A 19373-nucleotide genomic window follows, 5' to 3' on the forward strand; every position below is an offset into this window, starting at 1 on the left:
CACAGAACTATTCTTCTGAATATTAAAGAGTAACCATTGCTTCATAAATTGCTTCATAAATCAATAGCATAAGTGAAGATAAGAAACATTGTAATGTTACAATAAAATACCTATTTCTCTACTTATCAGAACCCTCTCCACCTTCCCCTTGCCTCCTGCTTGGATCCCTTTGAATGCTACTTATAAAATCCATTTGGAGAGAGGAAGAGATGAGACAGATTTTCAGCTTTACGCTTTACTGAGGGATCAGGTTACTGAGAAGGAGAGGGCAGCTGACAGAGTGAGAGAAGCGGTCACGGATGCAACTGCTGCTTTAGTAAGTGCGGGTTCACACTGAGGAATCTCCGGACCAAATTTCTGCCAGAGATCCTGCAGACGGCAATAGGACCCCATGGACTTCATTGCCTTCCCCCTTTTTTTTTTCTTGGAAAATCACTCCATTTTTAAATCTTGGATAAACTCTTTAATGTCATCCATACTTCTGCTGCTTCTCTTGCGTATGTAAGGTAGATAGGAGAGAAGGATCTCCTCTTTTCTGTGTTTATGCTGTTTATGGGAGACATCAATACAGCTAGCCTTATCATGCATGGCTGCATAGCCTCTGAAAATCACCTCCGTTTTGTCCTATTTAGGAGGTAAGATAAAAGTCTATAAAGGGAGAGCTCCTCCCACCAGCTCTGGTAGAACTGCAAATTGAAGAAGAAGCCTGTTGACATATACTAGATTTATAATGGTCAGAAATAGTGCTGCTCCTAATGTACACGTACAATTACACACACACACACACACACACACACACACGTCTGCTTATTCTGAAAAGTCACCTGAAATGACAGGTACGCATTAAGCACTCACTTTCTGCACTACATGAGCTCCATTATAAGTCTATGGGGCTCGCCTCAGGAAAACGGGGAGTGAAGCACCTAACTGTGCAGCTAGATCTAAAGATCAGTAAATGTCTAACTACTTCGACCCCCGAATGGTCAAAACATTTGACATGTCCCTGCAACATGTCAACTTTTTTTTTTTTCTCTTGTAATGGCAGGAAAACTTTCCTTTTTATCTTCTATTCTTCGGCATTATTTTGGTTTATGGCAAGGTTTGACGAGTGCGGATGGTTGTAATAATGTCCGGTCCACTTGACAAAAAGCCGAAGATTGTGCCCATTAAATATGTATGTTCCTGTGTTTTATACTCTACCTGTAATGTACAGTGGAAGCAGTCAAGTCTAATGCCGAAGCACTGTTCACAGAAAGGGCAGCCATTCTAGAAATGCTGTCATTTCGTGCCCCATGGACCCATCGTGTTTATGGCTTATATTAAATATTGAACACCCTGTCTCTCTGCACATCTGCATTGAATCCATCCTATATGCTGGGCAGAATAATGCAGCATGCAGCCCTATTATTCAGGTCAAAACGACAGATACCGCCATGAAACCTGCCTCTGATATGTTGGGTGTCAATCATGGGTCAAATCCATCACCTATAATGGAACAGAATGACAGAATTGTCATTGCAGATGTGAACTCAGTCTTTACTCCACAGTTTGTGATAGTGCCAGGAGATGCGGGCGGCCACCTCGCATATCGAGCAGGTGCGCTGAGCTTTAAGATCTTACTGCAGTGTGAGAGCTCATTGACTTGTAAGACCACGTTCACATTGTGCAGTCTAATTGTACATTGAAGTTACTGTTTTTTTTCTCTTCTTTCTGATGAAAAAAGAATAGGTCCATTAGAAGAAGGAATATACCGGCATGCATGTCGTTCAGGTTTTAATAATTTATGCGTATAGACACAGGCAGTCATTGGTTGCCATAGCGGCTTCGTGGAAATGGTTGTGCAACTTCTACGTTTATCTTGCATGCTCTCTCGGCACTGCTGTGGTTTTCCTTCTACATGCTAAAAATATGCTTACATTAATGCACTCTTTCACCTTTGAAAAACATCTTGCAGAGTGCATATAGAAATGATCTACAAAATAATCTACATAGAATTTAAACTTGCAAATATCTTGCTTTGATCTGCTGAGTGACACATTTATATGGCTACATTTTTGAAGCGGGCTGAACATCCAACTAAGGCAAAGTGGCCATCAGCGTTCAGCTTTGTTCGGGGAGTTGAAGTTTTGCAACATCTAGGGGGCCACAGTTTGAGACCACTGATCTAACAGAAGGGAACAATTCAGTGACATGAAGCAAAGTTCTTGATGTACGTGAAGTGATGCACAGATCATCCCTCTTCGTTGTGCGCTGTGCGTTCCTTTTGAAAAGAAAGAAAAGAAAAAATTATCTGATGATTAGATATCTTTTTAAGGAAATCTGTCATCAGTTTCACCTGCACTAACTTGTCGGTACAGACAGGTAGTGCAGGTGACACTGATGACAACAATACTTACCTGGTCCCGTTCCGTGCTGTGGTTCTCCCGCAATCTTCCGCCCCGTGGCTGACTTGGACAATGATATACAGGTAGATGATGTGGTATCTACGGACCAGTGTAATTAATCAGCTCCCAAAAATTAAATTGGAAAAAATGGGGGGAGTGTGCATAAAATATAACTTTTAATAACCACCTCTAAAATATTATAATAATAGTGATGAATAATAATCAGCCATTTGACCCGGATAAGGGCCTCTTAGCAATAGTACGCCAAAGCTATGCTGCTAAAATATAGACCAGGGGACAAAATCCCAAGTATATATAACAAGATATCACATCCAGGATACAATCTGCCAAGAGGGACTAGATGTATCCCAAGACACAACGGCCCTACGCGTTTCGGCACAAAGTAGCATGTGTCCTCCTCAGGGGCTCAACAAATGGATGCCATAAAACAAAAAATCATTTATCCACAGTGAATTATTGGATAATGGTCTATAGCCAGGATGTGGCTCGAAGTATCGGAAACGCTTCCTTCACCCTTCCCAGATTCCACGGTCCTGTCGGGACTCGACGTGAAACGGTTCTGGCGCAAGAGGTAAGTGTGAAGCGCTCCGGACAATGTGTGTAACCCGCAGTGGCGGGGAGCCGAGCTGTATGCTGCGGGTTACACAGCCGAGCTGTATGCTGCGGGTTACACACATTGTCCGGAGCGCTTCACACTTACCTCTTGCGCCAGAACCGTTTCACGTCGAGTCCCGACAGGACCGTGGAATCTGGGAAGGGTGAAGGAAGCGTTTCCGATACTTCGAGCCACATCCTGGCTATAGACCATTATCCAATAATTCACTGTGGATAAATGATTTTTTGTTTTATGGCATCCATTTGTTGAGCCCCTGAGGAGGACACATGCTACTTTGTGCTGAAACGCGTAGGGCCGTTGTGTCTTGGGATACATCTAGTCCCTCTGGGCAGATTGTATCCTGGATGTGATATCTTGTTATATATACTTGGGATTTTGTCCCCTGGTCTATATTTTAGCAGCATAGCTTTGGCGTACTATTGCTAAGAGGCCCTTATCCGGGTCAAATGGCTGATTATTATTCATCACTATTATTATAAAATTTTAGAGGTGGTTATTAAAAGTTATATTTTATGCACACTCCCCCCATTTTTTCTGACTTGGACAATGGGCAGAGATTTGTGACATCACCGCTGCTCTTTGAGAAGAGAAGCAGGAGCTGTGAGGTCATGAAGCTCCGCCCATGCTCCAGGTCGCCCCCAGGACATAAAATCCAGAAGAAGAAAGCGGGAGAACCAGAGCACAGAACCAGGAACAGGTAAGTATCATTGTCATCAGTGTCACCTGCAGTGTCACCTTAGTGCAGGTGCTACTTAAAAGATTTCCTTTTAAGGCCCCAATTCACACTAGGGGGCACCATAACAAGTTTATGATAATGTACTGACTCCAGAAATTGTTATCGTCTGATTTACTAGAAAAAAAAAGTACAACCCTTTTAATATAACAATTCCGGCACAATTTATTCCCTATGTTTGAATTAATTATAATCTATTTTTCTTATCCCAACGTCACTATGTCACGAATTCCCTATTCGGAGTGAAAATAAAAGAAAGCGCTAATAGCTCTATTGGAGCGGTTCGGAGTCCGTCTGGCCGCACAGGGTGTAATTGCCTTATATTTTGCTTCTAAAGAAAACAATGCAGCGGATATACAATGAAAGCACTGAAATATTCACCATGCTTGCTGTATTTTTATCTCGCTGATCCCGTTCGCAGCGACTTCATTGGAACTGAATAGCAGGCATGCTCCAGCCTTTTCTCTCCAGATTGTTCCGTGGGTGTGGGATCAGGCAATTCTCCGTCATGCTTTGCACAGCTCCTAAGTAGATAATTGCAGTTTACATTTGGCAAGTAATTGCGTTCCATGTAAGCGGGCCTACTGCTGGAAGTGTGGGATGGTCGCCAGTTCCTCGGTTAGTCTTTCTACCAAACCACGTCCTGACTCTGGAAACTAGACTATCCGGTCCCTCAAATTGAATCTTCCTTATGCTCTGTGTAACGTTTTACATTTCTGTGCCCTTGTGTCATTCCTGGACGCGGTCCAGATTCTCACGCTTCAGAATTATCACAAGCGTGCCTATGAGTTCTGAATTCCTGCTAAATCTATCACCCTAAGTGGTGGTCTATTAATAGCTAAATTTAATTCCATGTATTACAAAGGCCTGCACAATTCTTTATTATACCTTTAACATGATTATTAGTTTTTCCAGATCTCTGCTTGTAGTCATTGAATAGCAACTTTACTTTCAGAGGATTAGCGTCTGTCCTTGTCATGTTCATCTCTGCACAGTGGCTTGGTTTATTACAGGACACGGCTGTGATAACCGGGCACATAACACCAACAAGTGACCCATGACCGAGCCAATTGTTCATCCAACACAGTGGTCTCGAACTGTGGCCCTTCAGATGTTGCAAAACTTTAACTTCCAGGATGCCCGGACAGCCATTGGCAGTCCGGACATGCTGGGAGTTGAAGTTTTGCAACATCTGGAGGGCCACAGTTTGAGGCCACTGATATAACAGAAGGGAACAATTCAGTGACATGAAGCAAAGTTCTTAATATGCGTGAAGAAGTGATGCACAGATCATCCAGCCTCATTGTGCGCTGTGCGTTCCTTAAAAAAAGAAAAAGGAAAAATGATCTGATGATTAGATACCTTTTTGAGGAAATCTGTCATCAGTTTCACCTGCACTTACCTGTCGGTACAGACAGGTGGTGCAGGTAACACTGATGATAACGATACTTACCTGGTCCCGTTCCGTGCTGTTGTTCTCCCATAATCTTTCACCCCTGGGCTGACTTGAAGCATGGGCGGAGCTTAATGACATCACCACTGCTGTTTGCTAGCAGTGAGACGAAGCTGTGAGGTCACAAAGCTCCGCCCATGCTCCAAGTTACCCCCGGGACATAAGATACAGAAGAAGATAGCGGGAGAACCAGAGCACAGAACAGGAACAGGTAAGTATCGTTGTCATCAGTGTCACCTGCACTACCTGTTTGTACCGACAGGTTAGTGCAGGTAACACTGATGACAGATTTCTGTTAAGGCCCCTATTCACATTAGTAAAAGATTTGCCAACCCCTAAATTTTGTCATGACCACCCAACTCTCTAATCTGTATGGCAGGATACCGAGTGATGATGATGATTGGGGGTTGAGAATTGGGCAGGTTGGATTTCAAGTGCTCGACCCTTTTGGTTTCAGGGAGATAATTTACCATAAAATATACCTTGGGGGGACTTACACCTCCTCTCTTTACTCAGACACATGGATATTTGCTGTACAGAACATTAATGTGAATAGGGGAGCTATTAAAGGTGTATGGGTACCTTTGGCTCACTTTACAAAGCGCAGCTATTTACGTGACTTACATTAGTAGGAAGTTAGCAACGAAAACAGAACATAGCTTTACCTCTACTGTGTTCTTTAGAGCAGTTGACAATTCTGAGACAATCCCTTCCAAAATGCAACCGTAGGGGCGTTCCCAGTTCCTCACTACTGGCTAAAAAAAAGTCCTGTAAAACCCCTTTAATTTCGGAGCTTCTTCTGGATGCCAGCTTTAGCTTTTTTCATTTTTTTTAACTTGCCCAACAAAGACATCATTTATCAGCTTGGGAATCTATACATGAGTTTGTCCTAATAAAAGTATATTATGCTTGGCTAATGTGAGATTGGCCGCAAGTGAATGCGTGTGACTCTTGCTGGTGCCTCCTGATGTGAAGACACATCGCGGCCCTGACCAATTGATTGTCTACGGTTTAGGAGGACATCACAAGGAATTACCACTGTGATATAGACACAGCCTGTTCCCGTCCTGACACAGCCAGCACGGTGTTAACATGACATTATTAGTTATACAATAATTTCATCTAATCTGCGCGGTCGCTGTTCCTTTTCTGCTCTAATGGGTTTGATACGTCAGCAGACCATCCCTGTCAGAGCAACTTGTTCTGTAGCTGCTTTATTGTAGTGTCCCGTATACATCTGGTTGTTTTCCTGAGAGATCCGTAGTGTTCCATGTCGTGGGTTATGGATCGTCGCATGCCGCTGGGTCATCGGCCAATCAGAACTATTGTTCAGATATTGTTCAGATATCACATGCACTTTTATTGGCGCAGACTTGTCATATGGGTGACGCTGATGACAATAGTACTTACTGTTCCCAGATCCGGGCCTCGGTTCGATGATTTATCTTTTTTTTTTTTTTAATATGCTAATTCATAAACTTGGTTCTCAGGGGCCTTCTTAAACGCCCCCTCCAATTGACTTGCATTAAGGGGGCGGGTTGTGACATCACAAGGGCCGGAGTCATGACATCACAATACTCCGGCCCCTTAGTCGTGACCCTTCAGACACGGAACGAACATCGCTCTGTGCAGCTGCCTTTGGATAGGGGATAAGATGTCTTGGGGCCGGAGTACCCCTTTAAATCTTCATAGGAAATGCTTTTTTCCATGTGCTAAGCTTCCTATGCTGCACCACACCTCTCCTCAGGTTGTGTGTGGTATTACAACTTAGCTCTCCTTTACTTTAAGAGAACTGAACTGTAATACAACACACAACCTGAAGACAGGTGTGGTGCTGTTTTTTTAAGAAATTGGTAAGGCATGGTTTGGTCCCATTATCTACATGTGGTGTTTCTTATACAAGGAAGGTTGTCACTTGTCGACTGAGACCACCCATTGGACACCAAAGTCTAGAGTAACAAAATTAGTAGGAATTGTAACCAATACATTTTAAGTTATTCAGGTAGCGAAAACAGACATGGTCGCACATCTACATTTTGTATTTTGATCTAATTGCTTCTCAGCATAAATTCAAAAACGAACAGGTTGTTAGTATACATTTTGATCAAGCCCACTCGCCACGTCAAGGCCACCTATTTAGAGTGGGTCCCTAACGTCCATGGTAAGTTAGCTTTTGCACTTTGTTCACACTGGTGTGGTTCTGTGCGGCGTCCATTGCTGCCGCGGCACGTCTGTGGGGACGTGCGGCCCAGGGACTGGTTTGAGTGGCATTGGGGCCGCTCTGCCAGTGGGTCATTCCGTCTGTGGGCACTGGTGTTGTGGTGGTGGTGGTCGCCGCCCAGTGCTACACCATTTTATGCTAGGGACGTTAGGGACCCACTGTAAATAGGTGGCCTTGACGTGGCGAGTGGGCTTGTACACTTAGTTTTTGAATTTATGCTGAGGAGAAATTAGATCAAAATACAAAATGTAGATGTGCGACAATGTCTGTTTTCTCTACTTGAATTCACATTTAAAGTTATACTAAATCTTTTGCCACCAAACTATATATAGTTTTGTCATTGTATAGTTATTCAAAAGGTGACCCTACACTTTCTATACCTGTTGGGCTGACTGGACAGGGCAGACTTCTAAAGTGCCAGTGATACACTCAACAGCAGCCAATCAGAGGAAAGAGAGCTGCAGGAGGGGGAAAAGAACAGCAGTTTGAACCAATCAGGGGTCAGGAGGCATGTCTGAGACTACCAAAGGCTCCCTGTAGACATTGTAGGGAAGCTGTAGTCACAGATCACAGCTCTGGTCTAATGGATCGGAACTGAAAATCATTCAGGAGGAACCACTGAGGAAAACACACAGCAGGAAATGCTCCCCTATAGATACGAACTTACATGTCATGTGTTGAGATTGTAATTGAGTAGTCACTTTAAGAAGTATAAAGAAGCTGATGTTATTTCTAGGTCTTTGAAAGTTTCTTAAATTGTAATAAAAGTACTGTGTGAACCTAGTTCTAGACCAGAACACGGCAACAACTTCACTAAGACCTGCAGATGTTGCCGTCCACACTTTGCAGGGGACTTGCACCCATATAACCCTGTTCTTGTGCACTTTATATAAGTACAGGATCCATGTTCAAGGTAACCACTGAGTGCAGACACCGCAGTTGTTGCAGCCTTTTTGTAATTCACCACATACAGAGTGAAGCCTAGAAGTCCCTTGTAATGGCATTTAACATCATTACATTAAGCTGATATAGACCGATTAGATGGATGTTAAGTTATATTGCATATTCTGTCAATTTTCCCTGTAAAAGCTTCAGTAATGTCTCTGATCAGCAGGTCAGATGTCACTAATGGTCCTCATCATGTGACCACTTAAAGGACGCCTATGCCTATTCTAGCAAATGGTAACATGCTCAGCTAACATCCGTGTACTCAGCAGGTTTAATGTGGTTAAAATTATCAGTCTCTTTATAGCTGTAAGTGCAATTTGTATTGTCGTCTTTACTGCCCGGCAGGAAATCTAGCGACTCTGTACCCGATCAACTTTGGTAGAGAAATTACGTGTTGGCTTACTCTCGAGTGTGTATGTATCAGATTGATTTACTGGAGCTCAATTGCAATAATTTAATCGAGGACTATAAATTTATATCGTACAATAAACCACTTTGAAGATTATCCAGGGGGACGGCATAAATAGTAATTTCCTATTGTTATGATCAGAAGGGCTCCCTGGCAAGATCAAGCAAATAGTAAGCCCACATGGCTGCCGTACAAGGATACTGCTGTCAAGAGGAAGTTCTACGAGCAGGCCAAATGTTCCTAATAAATGCAATAGGACCTAGAGGCGCAACTTCCAGAAGGTTATGGGAAATGGCCCAGAGAAGGGAGTTTGGGTGAACTAGGCCAAGCCAGAGTTTTTCCACTTCATGTAGATAGGCAATATGGACCAAGCTGGAATACGCCGTACATGGGTAGCCCAGTAGTACTTTATGATGTCTGGTAAGGCAAAACCTCCCAAAGATTTGGGTGCCATAGGCTGAGCAATACAGTGCTGTTTTTGAGCCCACATGAAGGGCATAATGGAAGCTTGAAAAGCCTTAAAGGGGTACTCCACTGCCCCAGTGGTGCTGGCTGCGGGAGTCGTGACATCAGAGCCATGCCCCTTGTGACGTCATGCCATGCCCCCTTAATGCAAGTCTATGGGAGGGGTCGTCACGCCCCCTCTCATAGACTTGCATTGTGGGCGCGTGGTGGGACGTCACGACCCCTGCAGGCCGCACCCAGCATTCGGAACAAAATGTTCAGAACTCTGGGGCAGTGGAGTACCCCCTTAAGTTCCCTCAGGGGCCGCTACCGGCAAGGTCGCGAAGTAAAGCAATTTAGGCAGGATTGACATTTTAACTGCAGTTATTCTACCAAAGAGTGAAAACAGGAGGGCGTTCCACCTGTCCACGAGAGATCGTAACTTTTTGAGATGGTTTACAGAGGTATGAGCATACAAAGAAGTGAGATGTGTACCCCAAGATATTTAAGGAATGAGTCCTGCCAGCTATATTTGAAGTTACATTTTTTGAGTGGCACAGTCAGTCGTGGGTAAATTTGAAGGGGAAGGCTTCTGTTCTAGAAGTGTTCATATATAGATTGAAGGCCATCCAAAGGAGGTCAAGAGAGAGAGTGCATAATACAGCGTGTAAAATAAGTATGAACACGTCTCTATTTTTCTCAATAAATACTGTTTCTTTGAGACAACAATACCTGCTAACTCCAGGTCTTTTTGAAGCTCTCCACAAGTATCCTTGGATCTTGGACAACTCTTTTGATTTTTCTTTTTACTCCTCAAAAATCTTGCGAGGAGCGCCTGGTCAAGGCAAATTATGGTGAAATGATTGTCTTTTCACTTCTGTATTATGGCACCAACAGTGCTTATTGGAAAATTCAGAAGCTTAAAAATGTGCCTGTAACCAACATCATCATTAGATTGTAAAGGTCTTAAGACGGCTCTTTGCTTTTACCCATTATGAGATGTGTCTTGTGTGACACCTCTGCAATAAGACCTTTTTGTATGCCATCAATTGGGACTGAACCAGCTGATATGAACTTGCACTGACAAGAGGCTGGATTGTTTTTTTAATTTCTGATAAATTTCAGTTGTCTTGGCTTTCTGTGCCTTTTTGCACATTCCTTTTTGCCATGTGCTCAATACTTTTTCCCTGTGTCATTTCACATTATTACACATAACTTTATGTCTGATCTTATTGGCTTTAATTTCATTCTATATATTACTTGGGTTGTTACTAACATCTGGTGAAAATTTTTAGGTCAGTAGCACCTTTGAAAATATATTTTGTAAAAAAGATGGAGACTTGTTCAATACTTATTTCACCTGCTGTATATGGTTGAGTCAGCATCAGTAGCACAACGTCCACTAATAGGGACAGTTGAAATATAGTTTTTTAAGCCCGTAAAATCCAGATAGAAAATCTACATACCCTGTTAAACATAATCTAACAAAAAGCAAAAGCAGCTAATGAAATGTGACAGAAAATTTATAGTTTTGAATTATTAATTCTTCTAGATTATTAAATGCCACTTTTAAAGAATTTTATTGTATGCATTTTACTATATCATTCTATATAAGATCTGATGTAATCCAAGTGGCCAGAGCTTTATATCAGATGAATTAAACATAGAATGTATGGGCAGATAAGAACCATTTGGCCCATCTAGTCCGCCCAATATTCTGAATCCTATCAATAGTCTCTGGCCCTATCTTATATGAATGATAGCATTATGCCTATCTCTATCTTGTATGAAGGATAGCCTTATGCCCATCTCTATCTTATATGAAGGATAGACTTATGCCCATCTCTATCTTATATGAAGGATAGCCTTATGCCCATCTCTATCTTATATGAAGGATAGCATTATGCCTATCTCTATCTTACATGAAGGATAGCCTTATGCCTGTCTCTATCTTATATGAAGGATAGCCTTATGCCTGTCTCTATCTTATATGAAGGATAGCCTTATGCCTGTCTCTATCTTATATGAAGGATAGACTTATGCCCATCTCTATCTTTTATGAAGGATAGCCTTATGCCCATCTCTATCTTATATGAAGGATAGCCTTATGCCCATCTCTATCTTATATGAAGGATAGCCTTATGCCCATCTCTATCTTATATGAAGGATAGCATTATGCCTATCTCTATCTTATATGAAGGATAGCCTTATGCCTATCTCTATCTTATATGAAGGATAGCCTTATGCCTATCTCTATCTTATATGAAGGATAGCCTTATGCCCATCTCTATCTTATATGAAGGATAGCATTATGCCTATCTCTATCTTATATGTACAATATCCTTATGCCTATCTCTATCTTATATGAAGGATAGCATTATGCCTATTTCTATCTTATATGAAGGATATCCTTATGCCTATCCCTATCATATATGAAGGATAGCCTTATGCCTATCTCTATCTTATATGAAGGATAGCATTATGCCTATCTCTATCTTATATGAACGATATCCTTATGCCTTTCTCTATCTTATATGAATGATAGCATTATGCCTATCCCTATCTTATATGAAGGATATACTTATGCCTAGATCTCTATCTTATATGAAGGATAGCCTTATGCCTATCTCTTTCTTACATGAAGGATAGCCTTATACCTATCCCTATCTTATATGAAGGATATACTTATGCCTAGATCTCTATCTTATATGAAGGATAGCCTTATGCCTATCTCTTTCTTACATGAAGGATAGCCTTATACCTATCCCTATCTTATATGAAGGATAGCCTTATACCTCTTGCTATCTTATATGAAGGATAGCCCTATGCCTATCTCTATCTTATATGAAGGATAGCCCTATGCCTATCTCTATCTTATATGAAGGATAGCCTTATGCTTATCCCATGCATGCTTAAACTCACTGTGTTTGCAGCGACCATCTCTGCAGGAAGACTATTCCATGCATCCACTACTCTCTCAGTGAAGTAATACTTCCTGATAGTACTACATAAACCTTTGCCCCTATAGAAACATATAGGAACAAAGGTGTTCAAAATCTGTTGCCATGACAATGACTCCCTCCCAGGGTCATATATTTTCTTTCTAATGACTGTCTATCCCAGTGTTTCCCAACCAGTGGGCCTCCAGCTGTTGCAAAACTACAAATCCCAGCATGGTCAGACAGCCAAAAGGGCTTCTAGTGACTGTCTTTCCTTGTGTTTCCCAACCAAGATGCCTTCAGCTTTTGCAAAACTACAGCTCCCAGCATGGCCGGACAGCCAAAGGCTGTCCGGCCATGCTGAGAGTTGTAGTTTTGCAACAGCTGGAGGCACACTGGTTAGAAAACACTGGTCTTATCCATTCCTTGGCTTAGCTTTGGCAGTACAAGGCAAGTAGTGAATATTTAGATCCCACCCATGTAGCTCTCACCAGTGCCTGGGAAAGCTGGGCAGAGTCGTGTATCTCCTCCATTATACTGGGCAAACTAACAAGGCCTAATGCAGGCGATGGAGGCGTCCCTGCTTCAGTCCGCCCCTTATCCCCATTTCCATCTGAACAGAAACCGGGTGACCTTTGATCTTGTAAGGAGCAGAGATGACCCCGTTTCGGTCAATGCCTCATTGTGTAATGCTGGGAGGGGATCTTCAGAGCTTGTGAATAGTTGAAGAAAATGAATCCCACAGAGCTGGAATCTTTGTGTCCTGCTCTTATGTGGATGCGTTCCCCATTTATTACTCGCTAGCATGCTGAACCTGGGCTGAAAAGACTATTCCGATCTGCTCGGTTTGCTGAATAAGAGTTCGCCACAATGAAACCGTTCCCAAGATGGCATCTCAGCGGCACGTAATTGCCTCGCCGGTTTCACTTGGTTGTTCCATTCAAGGTGGCGGAGCAGGTGGTCTTGTCTATGGATGGAGCATGAAGGGGCATAAGGATCCCTCTCTTGTATACGCTTGTTAATAAATGTTGTCAGGGTTGTGTAGTCCAGAATATGTGGGAAGGAGATCAAAGACACTGGAAGAGTTATCAACGCTGGTGCGTGCGTGTGTGTATATATAAGTTTCAATTTTTATATATATCTATATATATATATATATATATATATATATATATATATATATATATATATAGTAATCTACATGTATAGAATTCATAGGTATCTAATTTGTGTCTTTCATTTGGATACAGGAACCACAACTCTCAGCATGCCACAGCTGGAGAGACACTATTTAGTCTGATGTTGAACTCCTCTTCTCTCGCACATCATGTGCGTATAGAATAAAGGCCTCCCTATAGTAAAGTTATTGTGTACTTAAAGGGGTATTTTTTTTTAAATCAACTGGCTCCAGAAAGTTTAAAGAATTAAAAAAATCTTGATCCTTCCAATAATTATCAGCTGCTGAAGTTGAGTTGTTCTTTTCTGTCTGGCAACAGTGCTCTCTGCTGACATCTCTGTCTGTCTCGGGAACTGCACAGAGAAGAAGAGGTTTGCTATGGGGATTTGCTTCTACTCTGGACAGTTCCTGAGACAGGTGTCAGCAGAAAGCACTTAGACAGAAAAGAACAACTCAACTTCAGCAGCTGATAAGTACTGAAAGGATTAAGATTTTTTTTTTAATAGACGTAATTTACAATCTGTTTAACTTTCTGGAGCCAGTTGATATATATAAAAAAGTTTTTTTCTGGATAACACCTTTAAAAAAAAGAAAAAAAAAAAACCTGAGCTGCTGCAGATTTCGGAGACTGGAGGTGCAGGACAGAGGACACTGTTTATGTAGATCAGTTGTCTAAGATGTTGCAGAAAACTACAACTCCCAGCAAGCAGCCGGCAACTACTGATCTGCGCCACACTGAGCAATGACAGTCGTCCACGGCCAAAAGGATCTAGACCAGTGGTCTCCGAAGTGTGGACCTCCAGCTGTTCAGTAAATAGAAATGTTCTTATTCTTAAAGGTTGCGTGACTTTTTATTCTACAATATTCTACAGAAGTGGTCTCCAAAGTGTGGACCTCCATCTGAGGCAAAACGACAACTCCCAGCATAACCAGAGAGCCGCAGGCTCTCCGGGCATGCTGGGAAATGAAGTTTTGCCTCAGATGGAGGTCCACACTTTGGAGACCACTTCTGTAGAATATTGTAGAATAAAAAGTCACGCAACCTTTAAGAATAAGAACATTTCTATTCACTGACAGCAGATGGAGATGTTAGGAACGGAATCATAAAGTATATTGGAACATTACAGAATTCATTAATTTATTTTATTTATTATTTTTAATATGCAGCAACTATACATAGAACAGGAAAACCCATTTATATCAATGTTTGCTGAACAGTTAGGAAACTATTGTTCTCTGGTATCAGCCATTTCCAGGTTGGGTTAAAGTGGTATTCCAGGAAAATAACTTATATATCAGCTGGCTCCATAAAGTTAAACAGATTTGTAAATTACTTCTATTAAAAAATCTTATTCCTTCCAGTAGTTATCAGCTGCTGAAGTTGTTCTTTTCTTTCTGACCACAGTGCTCTCTGCTGACACCTCTGCTTGTCTCAGGAACTGTCCGAAGCAGGAGAGGTTTGCTATGGGGATTTGCTCCTACTCTGGACAGTTCCTGAGACAAGCAGAGGTGTCAGCAGAGAGCACGGTGGTCTGAAAGAAAAGAGCAACTCAACTTCAGCAGCTAATAACTACTGCAAGGGTTAAGATTTTTTGATAGAAGTAATTTACAAATCTGTTTAACTTTCTGGCACCAGTTGATTTAAAAAAGAAATGTTTTCCAGCAGAGTACCCCTTTAAAGGGGTATTCCAGGCAAAAACTTTTTTAAATATATCAACTGGCTCCAGAAAATTAAACAGATTTGTAAATTACTTCAATTAAAAAATCTTAATCCTTTCAGTACTTATGAGCGTCTGAAGTTAAGGTTGTTCTTTATGTCTAAGTGCTCTCTGATGACACCTGTCTCGGGAAACGCCCAGTTTAGAAGCAAACCCCCATAGCAAACTTCTTATAAACTGAGCGTTTCCCGAGACACGTGTCATCAGAGAGCACTTAGACAGAAAAGAACAACCTTAACTTCAGAAGCTCATAAGTACTGAAAGGATTAAGATTTTTTAATAGAAGTAATTTACAAATCTGTTTAACTTTCTGGAGCCAGTTGATATATATAAAAAAGTTTTTGCCTGGAATACCCCTTTAAGGTTGACTAGCATATATTTTAGCTTTTATTTCTTAGCCCTATTACATTTGTGTTGCTTTTATACAGGATGTGTTAATAGAGGCTTCTGTTTTGGTGTCTGGCAGTGACTCCATTTTCACAGCCCTCATTGAACTGTATGTCGTGCATATAGGGCGTTGGATACATTAGGGGGGCTATGTTAGCAGCGCCCCACACCCCCTTGGCAGTATGGTGGCATCTTTATGTGGAGGTCACGCCTCCTTGAGCGCACCATCGGTCACACAGTAGCACGCCATTCCGTCTGGTCACACGCTTCACATTCATGGCATAGAGGGAAGGAATTTATTTGACTGTTCTGGGAAAAAATCCCTCTCCCTCTGGGCCGTAATAAAGCGTCTCATCGCAGACTGACTCATTTCCTTCCCAGATAATGTTGTCAGAATATGGGCAAGTGTGACCTGTTCAGATCGCTCCAAACTGCGGCCAAAGGTCTGGGCAGGGCCGGGCGTGGCTCTGGTCAGCAGTCTAGACTAGAGGTCTCCAAACTGTAGACCTCCAGCTGTTGCAAAACTACAACTCCCTGCATGCCCGGACAGCCAGCGGCTGTCCGGGGATGCTGGGAGTTGTAGTTTTGCAACAGCTGGAGATCCACAGTTTGGAGACCACTCATCTAGATCCTTTTGCCATGTGAGACACGATTATTTCTCAGCGTGGCACAGATTAGTATTTGCTGCTGCTGATAAAGAAATGGAACAAAAATATTAGGCTAGGAACACACATTGCAGATATGCTGCCGATTTTTTTTTAAATCCAAAGGAAGGTTTTATACTTCCCCTTTCCAATAGGATCCCCTTCTGCATTGGCCCCATTTTTTGTGTGTGTGGCCCTACCCTAAAAATTATATATTTTTTTCCATTTCTAATGTGGAGAAATAAATTGGATGTCATAGCATTGAAAGGGACCAAATGGAAAATAGGGCCAATTGTAATGGCCTAAAGATGGGGCTCTCCTTACCCCTATGTGGAGGAAAGGCCGGCGTGGGCCTTAGTCCAGTTCCCAATGTTATTGTATGTACCTGTAGAGCAGAGAAGCCCCATACAAGTTTACAGCGCCAACGTGGGCCATCGTAAACCCAGGGCGACCCTCCATAAGATGTGACCTCCAGTTGTGCCAGCAAATACCAGACAGTTGGCATCTTAGTAAAATGAAAAAGAAAAAAGAGCTGGTTTGCCATAGTGAGAGGTTCATTGTACCCCGAGGGTTTATAAACCCCACACATGACCAACTGTGCCAGAGACTTTTTTGTACCCTGAGGGTTAATATACTCCACACACGACAAACTGTGCCAGAGACATTTTTTGTACCCCAAGGGTTAATATACTCCATACACGACAGACTGTGCCAGATACTTTTTTTTTGTACCCCGAGGGTTAATATACTCCATACACGACAAACTGTGCCAGAGACTTTTTTTTGTACCCCGAGGGTTAATATACCCCACACACGACCAACTGTGCCAGAGACTTTTTTTTGTACCCCAAGGGTTAATATACTCCATACACGACCGACTGTGCCAGAGACTTTTTTTTTTGTACCCCGAGGGTTAATATTCTCCACACACGACAAACTGTGCCAGAGACTTTTTTGTACCCCGAGGGTTAATATTCTCCACACACGACAAACTGTACCAGAGACTTGAGGCGGTGATTCTGTTTATTTCCCAAATCGTGAGTAGTGCAATGATGGCAAATAACCACAGTTCAGGCCATCTATATCATCACATTTAAAGGGTTACTCTAGTGGAAAAAAGTTTTTTTCTTTTTGTTTTAAATCAAATTAAAACAAATTAGTAAATGACTTATTTTTAAAAATCTTAATCCTTCCAGTACTTATCAGCTGTTGTATACTACAGAAGTTCTTTTCTTTTTTAATTTATTTTCCATCTGACCACAGTGCTCTCTGCTGAAACCTCTGTCATGTCAGGAACTGTCTAGAGTACCCCTTTAACAATATTCTCCTCCCACTAATCCTTCTGTGAAACCCCAGTTGCACTACTACAATTGGGTGTGTATGCCCTAATCCCTGTACTAGATCTCATGTATCATCGGTATAACTGCTTAATACATTTTCCGAATTATTCTGACATTGTATGAGTTTGATGCTGCGTATGAATAACTAAACCAGTGTTTCCCAAACTCCAACTCTCAGCATGTCCAAGCAGCCTTCGGCTGTCCGGGCATGCTAGGAGTGGTATTTTTGCAACAGCTGGAAGCACATTGTTTGGAAAACAATGTCCTAAACCTTCCGTCGCCATTCACATAATTGGAAATAATTTATCATGTTATCCTCTATATCGCTGCTTTATATCTTTGCCTGGAGATAGGGAGATTTCTTGTCAAGTGTCTGCTGCCATCTAGTGGCCACTTGTAGACTGCAGAGCTTTCTTGGAAATTGGTTCATAGAATAGAGAAGGATGATCTGAAAACATTTAAGTTTGGACAGAATTTGTGTGTACGCAGGGGGGGTTGGGAATGGATCAAGTTAAACTATTACAAAAAAAAAAATATTCATACCTCATGCCACTGATGAAATAGTGTAGTTATTTTTTTTCTGTGCTCCCTACTACCACCTGTGTCAGTGTCAGGAACTGTCCAGAGCAGGAGAAAGGTTTTGCTCTGGGGGTCTGCTCATGCTCTGGACAGTTCCTGACACGGACAGAGGTGGTGGCAGAGAGCACTGTGCTGTATTGGAAAGCACCACACAACTTCCTGTGAGGCATACAGCAGCTGATCAGTATTGGAAGGTTTACCTTTTTTTTAAACTAATTTACAAATCTGTTTGATTTTCTGGTACCAGTTGATTTGAATGTATTTTTTCCCCCCCGGAGTGCCCCTTTAAATCTACAGCTCTTCTTCATAAAATAGAGACAATCCTCAACTAGCGCAACCCGGTTCAACCAAATAAGGCCACGTTGCAAACCACAACACAACATCTTATGGAGAGTGGAGCTGTTTAAAGGGGTACTCCGCCCCTGGCATCTTATCCCCTATCCAAAGGTGACGACCGCCACGTCCCCTTCCCATAGACTTGTATTGACGGGGGCGGGCCGTGATGTCACGAGGGGTGGAGCCGTGACGTAACGATGCTCCGTCCCCTGTATCGCCCGTCATTACGTGCAGAGTGATCTCTCTCTGTACTGTAATGATAGCGCGGTGCTGCAGCAGCGATCCCCGGGGTCCCCAGCAACGGGACCGCGGCGATCTGACATCTTATCCCCTATCCTTTGGATAGGGGATAAGATGTCTAGGGGCGGAGTACCCCTTTAATGATAAAAAAAAATAAGTGTGTGTGTGTATATATATATATATATATATATATATATATATATATATATATATAATCTCTCTCTCTCTCTCTCTCTCTCTCTCTATCTATATATATATATATATATATATATGTGTGTGTGTGGGCAATAGTCGGTCTATTCTGCCCTTAAGAGAAAAAAAAAAAAAACTAAATACATAGTCAAAATAAATAATATCCTATAATAAATCCATACCTTTAATAATCAGGGTATTATGTCATTTTATGAAACCCTGCATTGCGAATACACCTTTTATTCTATGTATTCTTCTTTTATTCTAGCGATAGAGTTGTCGAATGCATTGTATACAATAGAAAGTTACACGTTTTTTTTTTTTATATATATAATTAATCGTAGGAAGCGGTGTTCATGTTTCTCTGCCCGTTGTGTCTTGTAGATGTGAAGGGACCCCCTGCTCACAGGCTGTCATGCGGCCAGTCGCCCTACACGGAGAGCACCACATGGGAGAGGAAGTACTGCATCCTGACGGAAAGCCAGCTGGTGCTCCTGAACCGCGAGGACGAGGTGAGGCCCCAGTGTGGATGAATCACAATGAGCGCGAGATGTCACCGAGTGGTTGTAGTTACATTTCTGCATTAAGAACG

General features: G+C 42.1%; 1 protein-coding gene across 9 annotated transcripts in view; it reads left to right on the forward strand.

Annotated features, from left to right (window-relative positions):
• RASAL2 (RAS protein activator like 2) overlaps positions 1–19373 on the forward strand; it is a 394529-nt gene that overhangs the window by 169830 nt on the left and 205326 nt on the right. For 6 of the 9 annotated variants that reach the window (XM_056531799.1, XM_056531795.1, XM_056531790.1 and 3 more), the window contains exon 2: positions 19166–19293. Coding sequence is in view for 6 of the 9 variants with exons in the window: in XM_056531795.1 (XP_056387770.1) it covers positions 19166–19293 (128 nt within the window). In the remaining 3 variants the exon portion in view is untranslated. Of the gene's footprint in view, positions 1–3694; positions 3719–5322; positions 5419–13178; positions 13276–19165; positions 19294–19373 lie in introns of those variants that run through there. The other 3 variants (XM_056531798.1, XM_056531797.1, XM_056531796.1) reach the window with 3 other exon arrangements.

This window comes from Hyla sarda, chromosome 7 (genome assembly GCF_029499605.1).
Source record: "Hyla sarda isolate aHylSar1 chromosome 7, aHylSar1.hap1, whole genome shotgun sequence".
Taxonomy (NCBI): Eukaryota; Metazoa; Chordata; class Amphibia; order Anura; family Hylidae; genus Hyla; species Hyla sarda.